The 16,647-nt window shown below is 59.8% G+C and overlaps 1 protein-coding gene across 7 annotated transcripts in view; it reads left to right on the top strand.

Annotated features, from left to right (window-relative positions):
* The first annotated feature begins 1,422 nt into the window (after window positions 1-1,422).
* The window catches only part of PTPRE (protein tyrosine phosphatase receptor type E), a 31,201-nt gene continuing 15,976 nt past the window's right edge, over window positions 1,423-16,647 (top strand). For 3 of the 7 annotated variants that reach the window (XM_040991931.1, XM_040991930.1, XM_040991929.1), the window contains exons 1-7: window positions 1,423-1,560; window positions 5,669-5,768; window positions 6,021-6,094; window positions 7,496-7,632; window positions 12,063-12,153; window positions 14,917-14,993; window positions 15,803-15,839. In XM_040991931.1, the coding sequence (XP_040847865.1) occupies window positions 1,449-1,560; window positions 5,669-5,768; window positions 6,021-6,094; window positions 7,496-7,632; window positions 12,063-12,153; window positions 14,917-14,993; window positions 15,803-15,839 (628 nt within the window). In that variant the 5' untranslated portion in view covers window positions 1,423-1,448. Of the gene's footprint in view, window positions 1,561-5,668; window positions 5,769-5,819; window positions 5,937-6,020; window positions 6,095-7,495; window positions 7,633-12,062; window positions 12,154-14,916; window positions 14,994-15,802; window positions 15,840-16,647 lie in introns of those variants that run through there. The other 4 variants (XM_040991932.1, XM_040991934.1, XM_040991933.1 and 1 more) reach the window with 4 other exon arrangements.

Here is a 16,647-nt window from a genome sequence, read left to right as displayed (position 1 = left end):
GATCATCTCATCTGGGGATCCTGTGTGGTTTTTGCCCTCAAGCTTAACATTTGGTAGGCACCCAAGAAAACACGGGTTAAACATAAACTTGGAATGGATTTCTCGCTGTCTCAAGCAGGAGTTTTGCAAGGCCGGTGTCCATGTCCTGCAGGTCGTCTTGCCAGCCCTTAAGAGTGGCTCGTGGTCCCTGGGAGTCCCCGCAGCACTGTGCCTAAGGAGGTGTGCGGGTGTACTGCCCTCTGCTGGTCATTCCAGGAAAATCACCTGCTGCCCCCCGCTGAGGAACAACCAGCGGCCATTGACCTCCTCGGACAGCTTTGAGCATGTGCAGAGGAAAATGATCCAGTGATGGCGGGACAAGAGAAAGCTTCCCACTGGGAACTCAGCGCCCTAGGAGCTGAATTAGCAATTAACCCTGTGATTCGCTCAAGCCTGTCAGAAGTGTGGAGGCAGGGTGCCGTAGCTGACCTATTAAATATCAGTGTGTGGCCATGTAGGCAAAGCTGTGTGTCTTGGCAGGGCCAAGGCAACGGGTGGCCGGTTTGGGGTGAGGACTGTGACCTCCAGCAGTCCTGGGTTCAAATACTGACTCCGCTCTTACAACCTAAAGCAGGTGCTCCAGAAGTAAGAAAGTGATGTCATTTGTTCTCATAGCTGGTCTAGGCTAGCCTGGTGCTCGGTGATTCTGCTAACAGAGTCAGGACCTCCATGCCTCCTCCAGTGCCTGGTGCCTCGGGGTCTCAGTCCTAAAACTGGATCCATTTGCATCCCAGATTGTGCAGGAAGCTGCCGAAGGGGGGCGGTGTGCCTCTGGCCGGCTGCAGACGGAGCTCAGTGGAAGTGAAACGGAAGAGGGCAGCCCCTAGACCAGCCGCCCGCAGCCCTGTCCCCTCCAACTGGCCTCACTGGACAGGGCTGCCTGGCCTGCCACCTGCCAGTGGAGCCATGCTCCAGGTTTCCACACCAGGAACTGTCACCTTACTGATGACCTAAGGCATTGGGCAAAGTGGAGCCCCTTGGAGGGGTGGTTTCTAAGGAGTCCACCTGCCTGTGCCCAGTGTGAGCCTTGAAAGGGGATATGAGTGAGACCCTGAGGAATATGCTGGAAGCTCCTGCCATGCTGCTGGGGAAGGGCAGGCCGGACCCAGAGACTGGGTCTAGGGGGAGATGGCTGGCCCTGAGGTCTGGGTTGCTAGGATGTGACTTCTGCTGGGAGTAGCCTGGGATGGACAGCAGCTCCCTGGGCAGCTCCCTGGGCAGCTCCCTGGGCGTGTGGCTCCCCTTGCAAAGCTGTCCTCCTTGGAAGGGCTTGCTCCTGTGCGGGATTTGAAAGGCTGACAATGGCCAAGTCGACCCTGAGGGCACAGGCTCAGTGTGTGGTCAGCTCTGCTGCCCCAGCCTCTCCCTGCTCTGCCCTCAACCTGTCCCTGCTTCTCCACAGGCCTGCCATGGAGCCCTGCTGGCCCCTGCTGCTGGGGGGTGTTAGCCTGCCACTCACCAGGGCGCTTCAGGGCAACGAGACCACCACAGCGGACGGCAACTGGACCACTGCCACCTCAGGTAACAGCCTGCTGCCTGGGTCTCCTGTACTGGCCATCCCCACCCCCAGGCTCTGAGTGCAAGGAAGAGAAGGCTGTGTGAGAGGCACAGAACTGGCCCGGAAGGCAGGAGCAGGGCTTCCGGTTTGTACCAGCATCACCTGCCAGCTGAGAGCTGCAGCCTCAATGGGGGCAGACGGAAGGCAGGGACAGGTGTCTCATCTTAGTGATCCGTTTGGTACCATACATGGTTAAGATGCTGGTGAGGGTGTGTGTCGGTGAGCTAGCGAGTTAACCTACTGCCTGGGATGCTGGCATGCCCTCCGACTCCCTGGTTCTTGTTCCGGCTGCCCTGTTTCTCATCCGGCTCCTTGCTACTGTGTCAGGTCGGTGTGGTGATTTCTGGAGGAAGTGGGAGGGGCAAAGCCAGTCCTGCCCTTGGGAAAGCAGTAGGTGGCAAGTAGGTGGGGCCGTGGTTCCGTTCTCTCTTTGTAAAAGAAGATAAAGCAGACCCATGACGTACGTGGTCCCATGACACTGGAGTGTGGTGAGGGCTGCACATTACACAAATTCACTGAAAACCAATGTAGTAAATGCTGAAAATGGTTGTGTTTTATGGTCTGTGAATGTTTGCCGCAAGAGTGTAAGTGAACACAATGCAAGGACAAAAGAGGAAGGAAGGAGAGGAAAGGAACAAACGCAGGGATGTTCACACGCGATCAAGTTCACATTCCAAGTCTGTCTTCCTGCACCCGGCAGTGCCCTGCAACCCATCTGCGATGGGAGGTGCCAGTGGTGCCCTGTGCTGTGCATAGGAGCCACCCAGGCGCCTGTCTGCAGGAACAAGCAGGCCTACCGGGCTCCTGAGGAGGGCGCTCTGAGCACATCGCTGGTGGCAGGTAGAGGCAGTGTGTCAGGAACTGAGCCCCAGAGTGAGGCTCCGGGCTGGACGGGCGGCCTCATCGGGTCTCTGCGCCAGAGCAGGCAAAGCAGGCCGGGCATGGAGCTGCAGGAGGCAGGACACACCCGTGCCACACACACGGGAGACTGGACAGAGTACCAGGGTACTGGCTGTGGCATGATCCATCCCCAGTCATTGCAGGCACTTGGGTGTGAACTGCCAGTGAGAAATCTACCTTTCTCTCTGTGTTAACAGACAGAAGTAAAGCAGGGCAGGTCCCCGGGCAGCTGGCCCCCAGGACCATTGTGGGTGGGCACAGGCACTGGCAGCCTCGGCACAGGAGCCCTGACGCTGCCGGTGAAACACGCGCTCTGGGGCTAGAGGAGGAGCCGCTGTTGCACCTACAGCGTCAGAGGCCGAGCCAGAGCGAAGTGTCGCCCCCTACCTGTCCAGCCGGGATCTGTCCATACTGTGGCAGTGAGCAGCCGCTAGGACGGAGCGGGCAAGGGCTGCCGGCAGCCCCGGACTGAGGCAGGCTGTAGGACCGCCCCAGGAACGTGTGTTGGAACCGCCCCAAGAGCGCTCCTGTTGTTAGTTTCAGCTTCTTCTAATTAGCATGTGGTTCGGGAAACGTCTCAAGCTTGGTAGCACTCCATGGCTGCGCTCAGAGCCCTCTTCGTGTGTGTTAAAGAAGGGTGCCATGAATCCATGGAGCCTTGGAGGAGGGGAGAGACCCGCGTACTCCTGGGTGGGAATTCATAGGACAAAATCTTGGGAAAGACACACTCTTAAATGTTCAGTCCAGGGAGCAGGAATATGGGGCACATGGGCTCTTTCACTCTGCGTTTTTCTCAGCCAGAACATTCTGCGGTTGGCCCCTGTGTGTCTGGAAGTGTGGAACTGGCAGGTGTCCCCACCGGCATGGGGGATGGGCAGGAGGTAGACAAGCCGCGACCTGAGTGCCCGAGGGGAGTGTGCCACCCACTGCCCTTTCTCTGGGAGGCATTCCCAAGAGGGCAGTGAGGCCAGAGCTGGGGGGATGCAGGGACCTGCCTCGCCCGGCCTCTGCCTGCCCTCCTGGCCAGGCCTTGGCCACAGCACGTGCCACCCAGCGGACAGGTGTGCAAAGTGAAGGATTTCAGAACCAAGTCTAGGTTATGCGCGCGCGCGCACACACACACACACACACACACACACACACACAGCTTTGAGTGCCAGCTGAGGGAACTGCCCAGGTCAGCAGGCCGGCGTGCTCCCTGCTGGGACAGGCTACCTTCTGCCCCAGGCAGAGAGCCCTGCCCTGCCATGAAGTGGACTCGGGGTGCCCCTGGAGGACCCAGCCACAGCGCAGCGCTGCCAGGGATGCCCAGCGGGCCTGCAGAGGTCTGCGATTTGGGTTCTCGTGTTTGACTTGCCCCAGACCACACTGAATGTCAAAACTTGCGTTCCAGTTGAATGACTTGCCAGTGCTTGAAAACCAAGCAGCTTTTGCATAAAGCCAAGGAGCTCATCTTTGTGGCGATGGGGCCTCCGGGTGCTGCTCCCCTTCGTCTGCTTCCCACTGTGCGGGGCCTGAGGCGCAGGCGCAGACGCCACCCAGACTCCTCAGTCCCCCAGGCTGGCTTTGGCAGGGGAGGGGAAGAAGCTCCTGGACCTGTCCTCTGCTGGACTGGGAGAGTGACCCCGGGCTGGGCTGCAGCTGTCAGGGGCTCCCCACTTCCCCCATCCAGTGATCCACCCACGGCGCAGCCCAGGAGCCAACTCCTGTGCCAGGAAGAAGTGGGCAGCTTCCCTGGGCAACACCCCAGGAGACTAAAGGAGAGTAGGTGCTCAGAGGAGGAAGACTGAGAAAGGACCGCCTGTCATGGCGGCGGGGGCGGGGGGGGGGGGCGGCATGCCGTGGCCAGAGGGAGCGGGGGCTGGGCTGCAGCCAGGGGCCTCTGGAGCTGCAGCTGTGCAAGCCTGAGGCCGGCCACAGTGGCAGGTGTGCTGTGCTGCCATGGGCAGGTTGGGGGTACACAGGGAGAGATGCTCTCAGCACCCCCATGAGAGGCGCTCCTGGGGGCTTGCCTGGAGGAGGTTGCTTAGGACGAAGGTCAAGTTCACGGGGCTCTCGCTCAGGGCAGGAGCCTCCTGGTTTATTGTTTATTTGGTTTATTGAAAAACCAGTGGAATAAGCAGCAGAGTCCATGCTGGACCCCAGAGATCGCAGGCCCTGGAGGGAGGCCCGCCCCGCCCAGAAGCCTACAGCACGGGGCCAAGCCGGGGTTACCACCTTCAGCTGCGGGAGGGCAGGAACTAGAGCAGCTCCAGGCTGCAACGCTCACCCCTAGGGGCCCAGAACATCCCAGAGGAAGTACCTGGAGCCCTCTGCCTCAAGGATCATGTTTGGTGCTTCCTGGTGGAGCCCAGCGGAGCTCAGCTGTTGCCTTTGAAAGGCTGGTGGCATGGGGGGAGCTGAGGCAGTCCCCCAAGAGCCTGCCCACTGCACTTGGAGGTGTGAAACATCCTGTGGATCTATAGGAGAGATGACAGGTGGGCCAGCTGGAAGAGGAGGCCTCGGGGCCATCCTTGGGCAGTGGGGACCTGTTGGTGAGGAAAGAGCGTGTGACACCCGGGTGAGGCAGGGACCAAACCAGGCACTGGTAGAACAGAGAGACCACCAGATGCCTTGGGAATCTTGGCTCGGGGCCCAAGGCAGTCACAAGGCTGGGCATCTGAGGTCCCCTGGCAAGTGTGACTGTGACAGAGAGCAAAGCTGAAATCTTTGGACTGGCTTCTCAATTGGCCCTGACACAGCCCGTGGTGGGCACATCTGGCCTACAAGCCCCAGGCTGCTTCCCGCCTCCATGGGCATGCCCAAGAGCTGAGCCGAGAGAGCCGGCTTGCAGTGTCATGCACGCCACCCTCCTCCACCCTGACGGCAGGCACTGGGGGCTCAGTGGGATGAGCAGCTGGGCCAATGCCAGCCATGCACACAGCATGTGAGTGCGGCCCTATGTCCTCCACCAGGGGACCTTGGCAAAGCCACATCTCCCATCCCTCAATGTCCATAGCCACAGCAGAGCTGCCCGTTTGTGGGGCCTTGGGATTCGGTGGACACCACAGGCCAGGCTTGCGCTGCAGCTCCGGGGTCCAGGAGGACAGGCTAAAGTGGAAGGGGCGAGCAGCCAGTGGCGGTGTCCCTGCCAGCCCCACAGGTGCCTGACGGGGTCCCTCCCTGCTGCAGGCCCCCCAGACCCGGGCACCTCCCAGCCACTGCTCACCTGGCTGCTGCTGCCGCTGCTGCTGCTCCTCCTCCTGCTGCTGTTCGCCGCCTACTTCTTCAGGTAGGTGTGTCCTGGGGCTCGGACCCGCCCGACTGGCCACAGGCTCAGAGGAGGAAATGCGCTTCCCCAGCTGCGGGGCATGGGTCGCGTGGTCTGAGAGCCGCGCCCGGCCAGCCCTGAGCCGGGCCCAGCCATGAGCAGCAGGAAGAGCTTCTCCCGGCTCACCTGGTGGGTACCCCTCAGCTGGGGCAGGGCCCCTGGGGGGCTCCTGCCTCTTTGGGCTGCCACTTAACCAGTCTTGTGTCTTGGAAGGTTCAGGCGGCAGCGGAAAGCCGTGGTGAGCAGTGGCGACAAGAAGATGCCCAACGGGATCTTGGAAGAGCAAGGTGAGCGCCTTGGCCGGGGGTCCGGGGTCCAAGCCGGGAGGACGCCTCTCCCGTTGTTTCCTCTCCGCGACATTGAAGTTGCTTTTGAAAGGCCTCCCGCTAAGCCGCTTTCCGCTGCTGCTACCCACGCCCCCACTGCTGGTAGTTGCCTTAGAATTGCTGCAAAGTTGTGCTGCCAGCGTTTGCCTTCCCTCTGACATGAGGCCCCGTTGGAGGCGCCCCGTGTGGCTTTTATGAAGAGTCTGTTGCTGGGGTTTCGACCCAGGGTGCCGGCTGAGCGGAACCCCAGAGTGCCGGCTGAGCGGCCTTTCAAGTTGGAAGAGATTGTAGGCTCGCTGTCTAAGAAGGCTCCGGCCGGGAGAAGGGAGCTGGCGCGGGCTCAGAGTTGCTGAGGGCAGCGCCAACTCTTGGGGACTACATTCAGTTTCTGATCTGCAAACCCCACTTTCAAAGCTCGTTTTCCGCTCCCCGCACGGAGGTGGCCGCAAAAGCACGGAGACGGCAGCTTGGGCGTCTTGGTTCACGCTTGTGGCTACAGCTTCCTGTCATCAGCTTCCTCCCCCCGGGGTCTGGGGGCGCACACGTGCTGAGAGGAAAAGACTGTTGGCCACCGTGGACCCCAAGGGGCAGGACGGTAGTATGGTAGCACAGCACTCCGGGGCCTGTGTTCCTGGGAGTTACCCACATGGCCCCAGAGCAAGGGGGTCCTACACCTCCCACCCTGCGGTAGCGGAGCAGAGCAAGGCTCCTCCTGTTGCCTCCTGCAGGGAGAGGCTTGGCCCGGTCCAGCGGCCCAGCGGCCCAGTGGCCCCTGCAGGCGGGGCCAGGCCCTCTGCTCATATAGATTTTGGCAGGCCAGTTCATTCCCCAAGAAGAGAGGCACAGGCCAGGGGAGCCCTTCCTGCCTGCCCCTCGGAAGGCGTGCTCTGCCCTTCTCCTTTGCAATAACCCCCTTTGCCTCCCCAAGAGGTTTCTCCTGTTTCTGTCGGGGTTTGAGGAGCCAGAATTCTTTGTTGCAAAGAAGACAAGGCTGAGAGAGACCCTCACCCTACCAGATTTTCGCTCTGCTCCATGCTTGCTCCCGCACCTGGAAGCCTGCTCAGGGCTCTCCTGCAGACACAGAGCCGAGCCGCAGGGGAGGGGTCGGGGAGAGCTCTATGGGTGATTGAGCCGAGAAGGGGGCTCTGGTGTCCCTGATGGCATGGGCGGGGGTTCTGAGCAAAGGACGCCTGGGGGCCAGGGTGGGGGCTTAGGAGGCAGCAGTGTGAATAGGCTGCCCCAGTCCCATGCAGCCAGGGGCTGTGGGCACTGCTGCCAGGTTGGCAGGGATGCTGGCGGTAGCTTGGCAGCGAGCCGCCGCCCAGGCATGTGGCTGAAGGCCCCGGTGGCTTTGATCCACAGAGCAGCAGCGAGTGATGCTGCTCAGCCGCTCACCCTCGGGGCCCAAGAAGTATTTCCCCATCCCAGTGGAGCTGCTGGAGGAGGAGACCCGCCTGCGCTCGGCTGACGACTGCAAGTGCTTCCGAGAGGAGTTCAACGTGAGTGGGCTGGGCGGGCCAGTGGGACTGCCCAGGGCAAGGTGTCCCCATGACCCGGGATCCCTGCATCCCGAGTGACCTGTCCCCACAGCGTGGCTGCCAGGAGGCAAGTGTCCGGCTCAGAGGAGTTGGTGAGTTTGCCAGCTGGGAGGCTCGCCTGCTGGCTCCCTGCTGAGGGCTGTGTACTGGCCAGGGGGACGGTGACACCGGCGGGAGACCCAGCAGCTGAGCTGAGAATCCTGAGCGGTGTCGGGGATGGTGGCCGTGCCTCAGGCAGCCCCAGGTGTGGCTGTGTGCGAGTGAGAGTCCCGTCTCTACTGTTCTCTGACTTTCGTGGACTCAGCTACAGGTGGGCCAGGTGTGCCCAGTGGGTCAAGCAGTTCTCTCTGCTCCTACAAGTGAATAAGTACATAAGTAATCACAGTGGGACTCAGTGGCCCCTTCCCCTGTTGTCCATTGACCTTGGAGTCAGCTGGTCTGGCTGAGTGGTGGGACAGACAGAGGCCAGGAAGGGTTTCCTGGAGTCCTCTCGCCCATGCCTCATCACCCTGCTGGTCCCCTCGGAGGCCACTCTGGCTTTTGTGCCCAGCTGTGCACTGAGCGCAGGGCTTCCTGGGGAGTCATGTGCAGCAGGAGCCAGCCCCTCTGGCCCTGGCACCTCGGTCCACCACCTCGAAGCTGGCTTCCAGCAGCAGCCCAGAGGGATGGGGACCAGGCCGAGATCTCACAGCTCCCGGCCGGGGGTCAGTCCCAGCAAGTGCTGTGCAGACACACGACTTTCACACCGCAGGCCGCTGTAGGCGCCGCAGCTTTCCTTCTCTGTCCCCAGATGTGGCCTCTGTCCTCTCTTGGAGGAATTAGGTCAGACTGAAAGCTCCTAACTCTGTTGTTTTGCAATCTCTCAGCTTGACAAAAAAAAGCTTATTCTCCACTTCCAAAATAACTGTGAAAATCTGCAGCCAGAAGTCCTTTCCGCTCCGCCGTGCCACTTCCTCCATGCTGTTCTCTCTGGTGGAGAGAAGCTGGCAGCTGGGCTGCTGGGGCCGGGTTCCAGGGCAAACCAGCAAGTCTGACCTTGGTCTCAGACGTGAGGGCAGCCCACATGAGGGTCGGGAGAGACAGCTGCCCTGGACTCAGGATCTAAGAGAGAACCAGAAAGCTCAGTGGTCAGGACAAACCATATTTTACTTTTTTTTTTTTAAGATTTATTTATTTTTACTAGAAAGGCAGATATATAGAGAGGAGGAAAGACAGGAAGAGCTAACATCCACTGATTGACTCCCCAAGTGACCACAATGGCCGGAGCTGAGCCAATCCGAAGCCAGAAACCAGGAATTTCCTCTCGGTCTCCCATGCAGGTACAGGGTCCCAAGGCTTTGGGCCGTCCTCAACTAATTTCCCATGTCACAAGCAGGGAGCTGGATGGGAAGCGGGCTGCCGAGATTAGAACCGGCGCCCATGTGAGATCCTGGCATTTACAAGGCGAGGACTTTAGCTGCTAGGCTACCGTACCAGGCCCTACTTTTTTTTTTTTTTGAGAAAGGGAGGTAGGGAGCGATCCCGTCTGCTGGTCCATTCCGCAAAGCTCACAAGAGCCTGGAGCAGGGCTGAAGTCAGAACCTCAATCTCCAGAACTCCGTGAGTGAAGCCAGCACTGCTGCCTCCGGCATGCATGAGCTGGCAGCTGGAGACAGGAGGCCTGACTGGTGGCTTACGTGCCAGGCTTTCAATGCTTGCCCCTGTTTAATGCCAGTATTAAAATGACTAAAAGAAAAGCAAGCTGTCTTGATGCACAGAACAGTGCCATTTTAAATGAAGGCAGTGTCTATTTCTGCTTGATTTCTCCACTGGAGCCCGACCCTGCACTCACTGCTTCTGTTGTTATTCCAAAATGCAGCGTTTGAGCCGTGATGGATTTGAGGCATTCATTTGGAATGTTTGCAAATTAGGACATGGCAAGTTGTCCCTCCCACATCCTGAAGGTCTGCGTGCCCCGAGTGCCTCATGCTTGTCCAGCCCTGCCCTACACAGCCCCGCTGAGTCCCTCTGCTGGGTGACACATGGGGCAGAGGTCTGCTGCAGCGGAGCCAGTGGGACTCAAAGGCAGCTGTGCGGCCCCCGCCCTCGCAGCGTGGAGCTGGGCCTCAGCCCGGGAGCCTGCCGTGGCCGGGCCAAGGGGCGAAGCCAGTTTGGCTCTGCAGTCTTCTGCCTTGCCTTTTCCTCCCTGCTGGCCTGAGCTTCTTTCCCAGGTGGGCTCTCCCAGGGCCGAGGGTGACACGGGAGGGCTCTCCCAGGACCGAGGGTGACAGGGGCGGGCCGCCAGGTGCTCTGTGCGGTGGGATTGGCCTCTAGCTGCTGCTTCCCTGTCCTGGCACCCTTGGGACCCTGGAGGGCTGGCCTCACCTGTGAACCCGACTCACCCCCATCCCAGGGGGCTCTGCTGGCACATAAATGACAGAGGTGATGGGTCCTGATCAGGAGGACACCTGCAGTGTCCACCAGCCAGTGTCTTTACAGAACCCGTTGGACTCCTGACTCCACCTGGGGGACGGGGCGGGGCAGGGCATGAAGGGAATTCCACCTCTGACCTCTTCCATCCTCGCAAGTCCTCACCCGCATGCTCCTGGGGCAGAGCTTCGTGTCTGCCAGGATAGTTGGGCTCTTGTCCCATGGCTGGGATCCTTGCTCACTGGCCCCTGTGGCCATGCCTGCACCCCCCATACAGTGCCCCCCTTTCTTGCCTGCCCGGATGAAGGAAGCTGCTTTTCTCAGCTTTTATTCTTAGAGTGGCCCTAAGAATGAGAGTCCCGTGTCCCCGTTCCTGCCCCAGGGGTTTCTCCCACTGCTGACATCTGCCCAGCAGATGCGTGATGACTGAGGACCCAGTGCCAACACAGTGCTGCTGACCAGCCCTTGGCCTGCGCGGCCTCGGGGTGTGACCAACACGGACCAGCATGCGTTTCTCACCATAGGAGGACACCTCCTTGTTAGGTTCAGTGCTGGAGTCAGCAGCAAGTGTTGGAGGGCAGCCCATAGAAAGCTCTAGCATGTTAGCACAGGTTCAGTGTCTGGGTTAGGTCAAGGTTGGGTATGACAATTGGTCAGGTGCTCCAGGGACAACAGGTGTTGGCGGCCAGGGCTGGAGCCCAGAGCTGCACTGGACCTCGGGCAGGTGCCCACCAGGCCAGTCCCGTCACACGGGCCCTTGTTGGAGCCTTGGGAGTCTGTGGCTGTGGGGCAAGGAGAGAGGGCGATCTCTGGGCCCCCACTGGTAACTCCTGCCAGCCAGAAGTGAGGTTGCAGTGAGAGATCACGGTACCCAGTGGGCCACAGTGTGAACAGGCCCAGGGTGGCATAGCTGTGACCCTAGGCCGTGCTGTGAGTCCCCCCGCAATAAACACACACGCACTCCTAGGGACTCCTGTCACCGCTGCCCAGGCCTCAACACCACTTCAGTGTGGTGCAGGCACGAGTTCTCTGGGCCAGATTGCCCCTTGCTAGTCAGCCAGCCCTGTCGGCCACCACTTGGCCCTGAGTTTTGGAGTCCTCTGCAGGGACAACCCTATCACCCACACTCGGCAAGTACATCGTGGGAGCTGAGGGCAGATGGCTGCCTCGTCACCTCTTATTAAATCCCCATGGATCCTGTGTCAGACTGGTGGTAATATTAGAGGCCACGATACATAGAAGACTCTGTGCACCAGAGCTCACCCAAGCACAGAGCAGTTGCTGGCACTGAGCAAACAGCATAGCTGGCACCAGACAGGAATCCCAGGTGGGCACCTGCAGGCGATAGAAAGTTTTAGAAGAAAAGCCACCGTGGTCTCAGCAACTCTGCGGCTCACTGGTTCCGGCCTCGTACCGAGTGGTCGTTTCACACCCCTCTTCTGAGCTGCAGCGTCCCTGGAGGTGGTTCCTCCCCACACTGGTGACATAGCTTGGCTGGGCGGGCCTTAGTGGTGCAGGTGCTGCTTCAGTCCTCTAGTGAGCTGTGCAATTCCCACTCCTCCCCTGCAGAACGCCCAGCCAAAGCCACTGGCCCACAGGCGTACCTGGAGTCCTAAGCAAGGGCCAGGTTGTGTCTGAAGTCACTCCCTCCATTCCCAACTTTCCATCCTCCACCCTTCTCATGACTACCTGGCCCTGAGTCTCTGGGGTTGCAGGTCAGTTCTGGTTGGGCCATCTGTCCATCCTGGTCCTGTGGGTGGAAGAGCTAACGGGTCCATGATCAGGTCACTTAGTTCAGCTGACCAGAGGGCAGCCAGGGTCCAAGCCTCATTCATCCTCTCTGCTCTAAGCCTGGTACAAGATCAGAGGTCAAGACAGATGGTGGCTAGAGGAGCTCTGAGGCCCTGGGCTGGGCAGCGGAGCCGCTATGAGCCCGGCTCTGGCTCGGTGAGGTTTGCAACCACCTCTACTTTGTCTTCCAGTCGCTGCCATCTGGACACGTGCAAGCAACATTTGAAGTGGCAAATAAAGAAGAAAACAGAGAGAAAAACAGATACCCCAACATCCTGCCCAGTAAGACTTCCCTCAGTTTGCCTCTGCATGATGGGTGAGGTTTGCACTTAGCTCTGCAATGGTCTTGGTGTCCACCCCGTGACCAGATCTGCCCAGCCCACGTGGCCTCCTCTCGGGGAGGGCAGCCTACTGCTGCGAGCCTTTTCTCCCAAGCCCGTCTCCTTGCACAGAGTGTGGCATGGTGTGGGAGCCTGGGTCTCAGCACCCCAGCCGGGCGCAGTCTCATGGCTGGCTCTGGGCTGCTGTCACACCATGGACGCTACTCCATCAGCCACAGCAGGAAATCCCCAGTTTCCTGTGGGGCCCCAGGGGCCGAGGACAGAAGTGACAGAGTGATAAACCTTAGGGGGGGTTGGCAAATTTGTGGGGAAGCTTCAGTCAGCTCACAATAGCAGCCCTAGCTGGGGCTGCGGGCATGAGTTGGTGGCACCCCCTGGGTGTAGGTGGTAGGCAGGTGTCGCGGGGCTCCTTGTGAGCTGCCCTGGCTGGGGGATGGTTTTCACAACCTGTCTCCATGGCGGGTTCCCAGCAGTGAGGGACAGGGTTGGCCTGGGAGTGCTGGGCACCATGAACCTCTCCCCCGGCAAGGCCCAGAGGGCCCCTCTTGGGCTGCATCCTGGGGCTCAGGCCGCCGGCCTGCAGTAGCTTCCACGAGTCTTCCCCATGCTGCATGGGTAGCATCGAGTTCCTCTGCTTTGTGGCCCAGAATTTACACACGGAAGATTTACGTGTCTCTTTGACAAAGCCCACAAAGTGCAGCTGAGAAGTTGCTCAAGTTCCCTTCATCGAATGTGGGCGCGTTGGGGAAGCCACGGGGAGCTCACAGGGAGGGCCACGCAGCTGAGCTGTGGGGTGCCTGGCAGGATGTGGATGACGGAGGTGGGAGGAGCTGCAGTCGGAACCCACACCCTGCAGCAGCCCTACAGAGGGCAAGGCCAGGACACGAGGGGGTCGAAAGCCCCTGCAGTGGTTTGTGCCAGGACAGGGATTGGGGCAGCTAGCATCAATTCTGATTGATCAACTTGATCGATTAGCTTGAGTTCATCGCTCCATGTTCCCAGGCTCCTTGCTCTGCTTCTCTCCCACACCAAAGGTCACGTTGTTAGGAGTGGGACCCAAGTGGGACCATCTTCCTCACCTGGAGGGCCCTAGCTAGAAGCCCCTCCATCCTGCAGATCCCACCACTGCTGCCATGCAGCCTTCTGGCTGTGCTGGGTGTCAGTAGGCCTCTAGGTTGATAGTCTGCCCCAGTTCACCCCTCCCAGGAACAACACCTGTGCCACTCTGGGTCCTGGCAGGCACTGGGGTTACATGGGGGGGGGGGACACTGGCTCCTGGAACCATGTGTGAGGATGTGGTGACCTGGGAAGGAACAGCAGAGTGGCACAGGATCGGAGGAAAGCCATGCCAGAGTCTTGAGGAGCGTCAGAGATGTGGCAGGACCAAGGGCCTGGAATGCAGGGATAGGAGGCTACCCCCCAGCCCCCTGGGTGAAAGTGTGGGGGTTGGGGCCAGCAAGAGAAAGGCCCCTGCCCCCCAGCCCCCAGCTGCCCAGTTAGATCTCTGAGATAGCCCTTGGGCTGGAACTAAGTGGCCACTGGGGACCTGGGAGCCCCAGCCTCGTTGCTGTCTCCGAGGCTGGACCGTGAGCCGTGAGTGCAGCTGCCTGCTGGGAGAAGGCCAGGCCTGTCTCTCCTGAACTCCTGCCAGCAGCTGCTGAGGGGGAGATGTTTGGAAGGCGAAGTGTCAGAAGACAGGATGCTCGCAGAAACTGTGAGCTTGTAAATCTAACCCTGGGCTATTTTACACTGCCTGCATTTCCTCCTCGAAGCAGAAAGTGCCCCAAATTACATTCCGTGAGCACCACACATGCCCAGCGCAGCTGTCTCTCTGAGAGATGCCAGCCCCAGAGCAGGGGTCTTGGAGTGGAGCTGGGTGGCCATGAGGTAGGAGGGCTGGCACCCTGGCTGCCCGTGCGAGGCCAACAGTGCTGGCTGCCCGGCACCCATCCAGGAGAGCGGAGGCAGAGGAAGTGTGCCCAGGGGCTCTTCGCTGGTTTCGGTCCTGAGGGAGGATAGGCATAAGGCATGCACAGTGCCAGTCCCTGCCCCTGCCCAAGCTCTGGGCCCACTCAGGTTGGCACCTGCAGCTCTGCCGGAGCCTGCCCCAGGCCTGTGCCTTCCTTGAAAGGGCTGGCTCCCCTGCAGCCCAGTGTGCATATGCACACAGCACAGATGCATATACACATGTATACACACATGCAGTGCACAGCACATGCTAAGTACATGTGTGTAAGGAGGCACACGCAGATGCACACAGCGCACACATTTATACTCAGATGCGCATACACACAAACCTAACACATGCAGTGATCACACACACCATGCCCACTACTCGCAGGCTGTGCATCCTGAGCACCTGCCTGTGCCCGACTGCCTGGTACAGGACTGCGGAGGGGGACGGGCTCACTGCTCCCCCTGCCCCTGAAAAGCCTCAGAGAGATGACTCCGTGGTTTGTGTACCTGATTGGAACCCAGCATGGGGTATAGAAACCATGGTCCCTGTGTGGAGGTCCCATCACTTTGCTGTCCCCAACTCTAGCCGTGCCAGCACCTGCACCATCGCTCCAGAACTGAGACCCCAGAGTGCTGGGGAGCCCTGTCACATCCCCGAGGGGTTGAGGAGGGCGTGAGCCCTGGGGGGGAGCCGCAGCGCCTGTGGCTGCCGGGTGCCTGACGCCGTGGACGTGTTGGGGTCTTGCAGATGATGACTCACGGGTGATCCTGAGCCAGGTGGACGGCCTCCCCTGTTCAGACTACATCAACGCCTCCTACGTTGACGTGAGTGGCCGGAGGGGGAAGCCTTGTCCCTGCTGCGGGTGGGCATGGCTGGCCGTGGCCAGCTCCGGCTGGCATCTGCACTGAGAGTGAACCAGCTGGCATCTGCCCTGGGAGTGAACCAGCTGGCATCTGCACTGGGAGTGAACCAGCTGGCATCTGATCTGGGGCCAACCAGCTGGCATCTGCACTGGGGGCCAGGCTGAGGGTGTGTGATGTTGCATTGTTTGAGCTCCTCTAAGAACAGGACAGAGGGCCGAGTGCATGAGCTGCAGCCGAGGTACGCACCCCAGAGGCGTACGAGTCTGTTTTAGGGAAAGGAATGAAGCGTAATAGCACAACGGGGGAGAAGCTGCTGGAGACGCTGAGGTCCGCCAAAGTGACCGAGTAACTCCAGCTTCCTGCCAGCACAGCCCTGCCTACCATCAGTGTAGGAGGCCCGGACGGCCTGCCTGCCTCCTGGCCTCTGACCCAGCTCAGACCCAGCTGTCCTGCGTGTTGGAGGAGGGGGACGCAGGGGCCGATAGAAGGTCTTCTCTCGGCCTCTCCCCATGTTTCTCTCTCTACTCCTCATTAGTCATGTCATCATATTCCGACTAAATTCTCACTCCACGTGGGCCTGATTAAAGACTCGTAGGTGTCCATGTGCCTGCTGTGCGTGTGCAGACTGCGGACGAGGCGCCCGGGCTATTGGAGATTTCTGGTGCCTCCTTGACCCGTTTTCCTGGCGCTCCAGTCCCCGTGGTGAATGTGTAAGCCTTTGCTCAGCCAAGGCCCATCTGAGAACTTGTCCTTCCAACGCTGTTTTCCAGGGCTACAAGGAGAAGAACAAATTTATAGCAGCACAAGGTAAGCAAATGCCGTGCCCCAGTGCCAGGGGCTCTAGAACATGTGTTACAGCATGCTTCCGTGTGCGTCTCGCAGTGGGAGTGTGCGGACACATACGTGTGTTTTCAGGCATTCATGGTCCCCACAGTTGCCACTGCACGTGCAGGTTCTCAAGCAGGCCTGCTTCGCTCACTGCCTTGCTCCCAGCTGGCCTTGCTCTGCGTGCTCCCTGGTGTTGGGGCGGGGTGAGGTGTGGTTTATCTAGCCAAGGCCGCTAACAGGGGCATCAGCCTTGACCTTCATGGGGCTTCCCCTGTGGGTGAGCACTTCCAGTGCCTGGCCCCATGGACCAGGGCTGCCTGACGTCAGAAACCTAACGCTGGCAGGGACACACAGAGAAACGCATGTGATGTTGTGGAATGCACTTTCACTGCATAAATGCACAGATGTTGGATCTCTACACACGTACTTGATACATGCAGATAACATGGGAGTAGTTAGGAAGGTATCTTGAAGCAGACAGCCACAGAGCAGCCTGCGGCAGGAACATTCTGCCCCGCCCTCCTTAGTAAATTGCCTTAGCCTCAGTGTGACAATTGGCCGCAGCAGCTCCAGGCATTGTGTCTTTGTTCCAGCAGGAAGAGTAGGGCCCTTTCCTCTAGTCACACTTCCTGTTCTGTGAATGTCACTATCCTGAGGTTGTGCACACAGGGGTTAGATATGGAGGGTGGGCTGCCAGCCCCCAACCTGCCCCAGCATTCACACACACACACACACACACACACTCCGGCAGGCTGGGAAGGCCCCAGCACCCCTCACGAGCCTCATC

This window comes from Ochotona curzoniae, unplaced genomic scaffold (assembly GCF_017591425.1).
Source record: "Ochotona curzoniae isolate NIBS_2020 unplaced genomic scaffold, NIBS_Ocur_1.0 contig_66, whole genome shotgun sequence".
Taxonomy (NCBI): domain Eukaryota; kingdom Metazoa; phylum Chordata; class Mammalia; order Lagomorpha; family Ochotonidae; genus Ochotona; species Ochotona curzoniae.
This window is presented reverse-complemented; position numbering and strand designations above follow the sequence as displayed.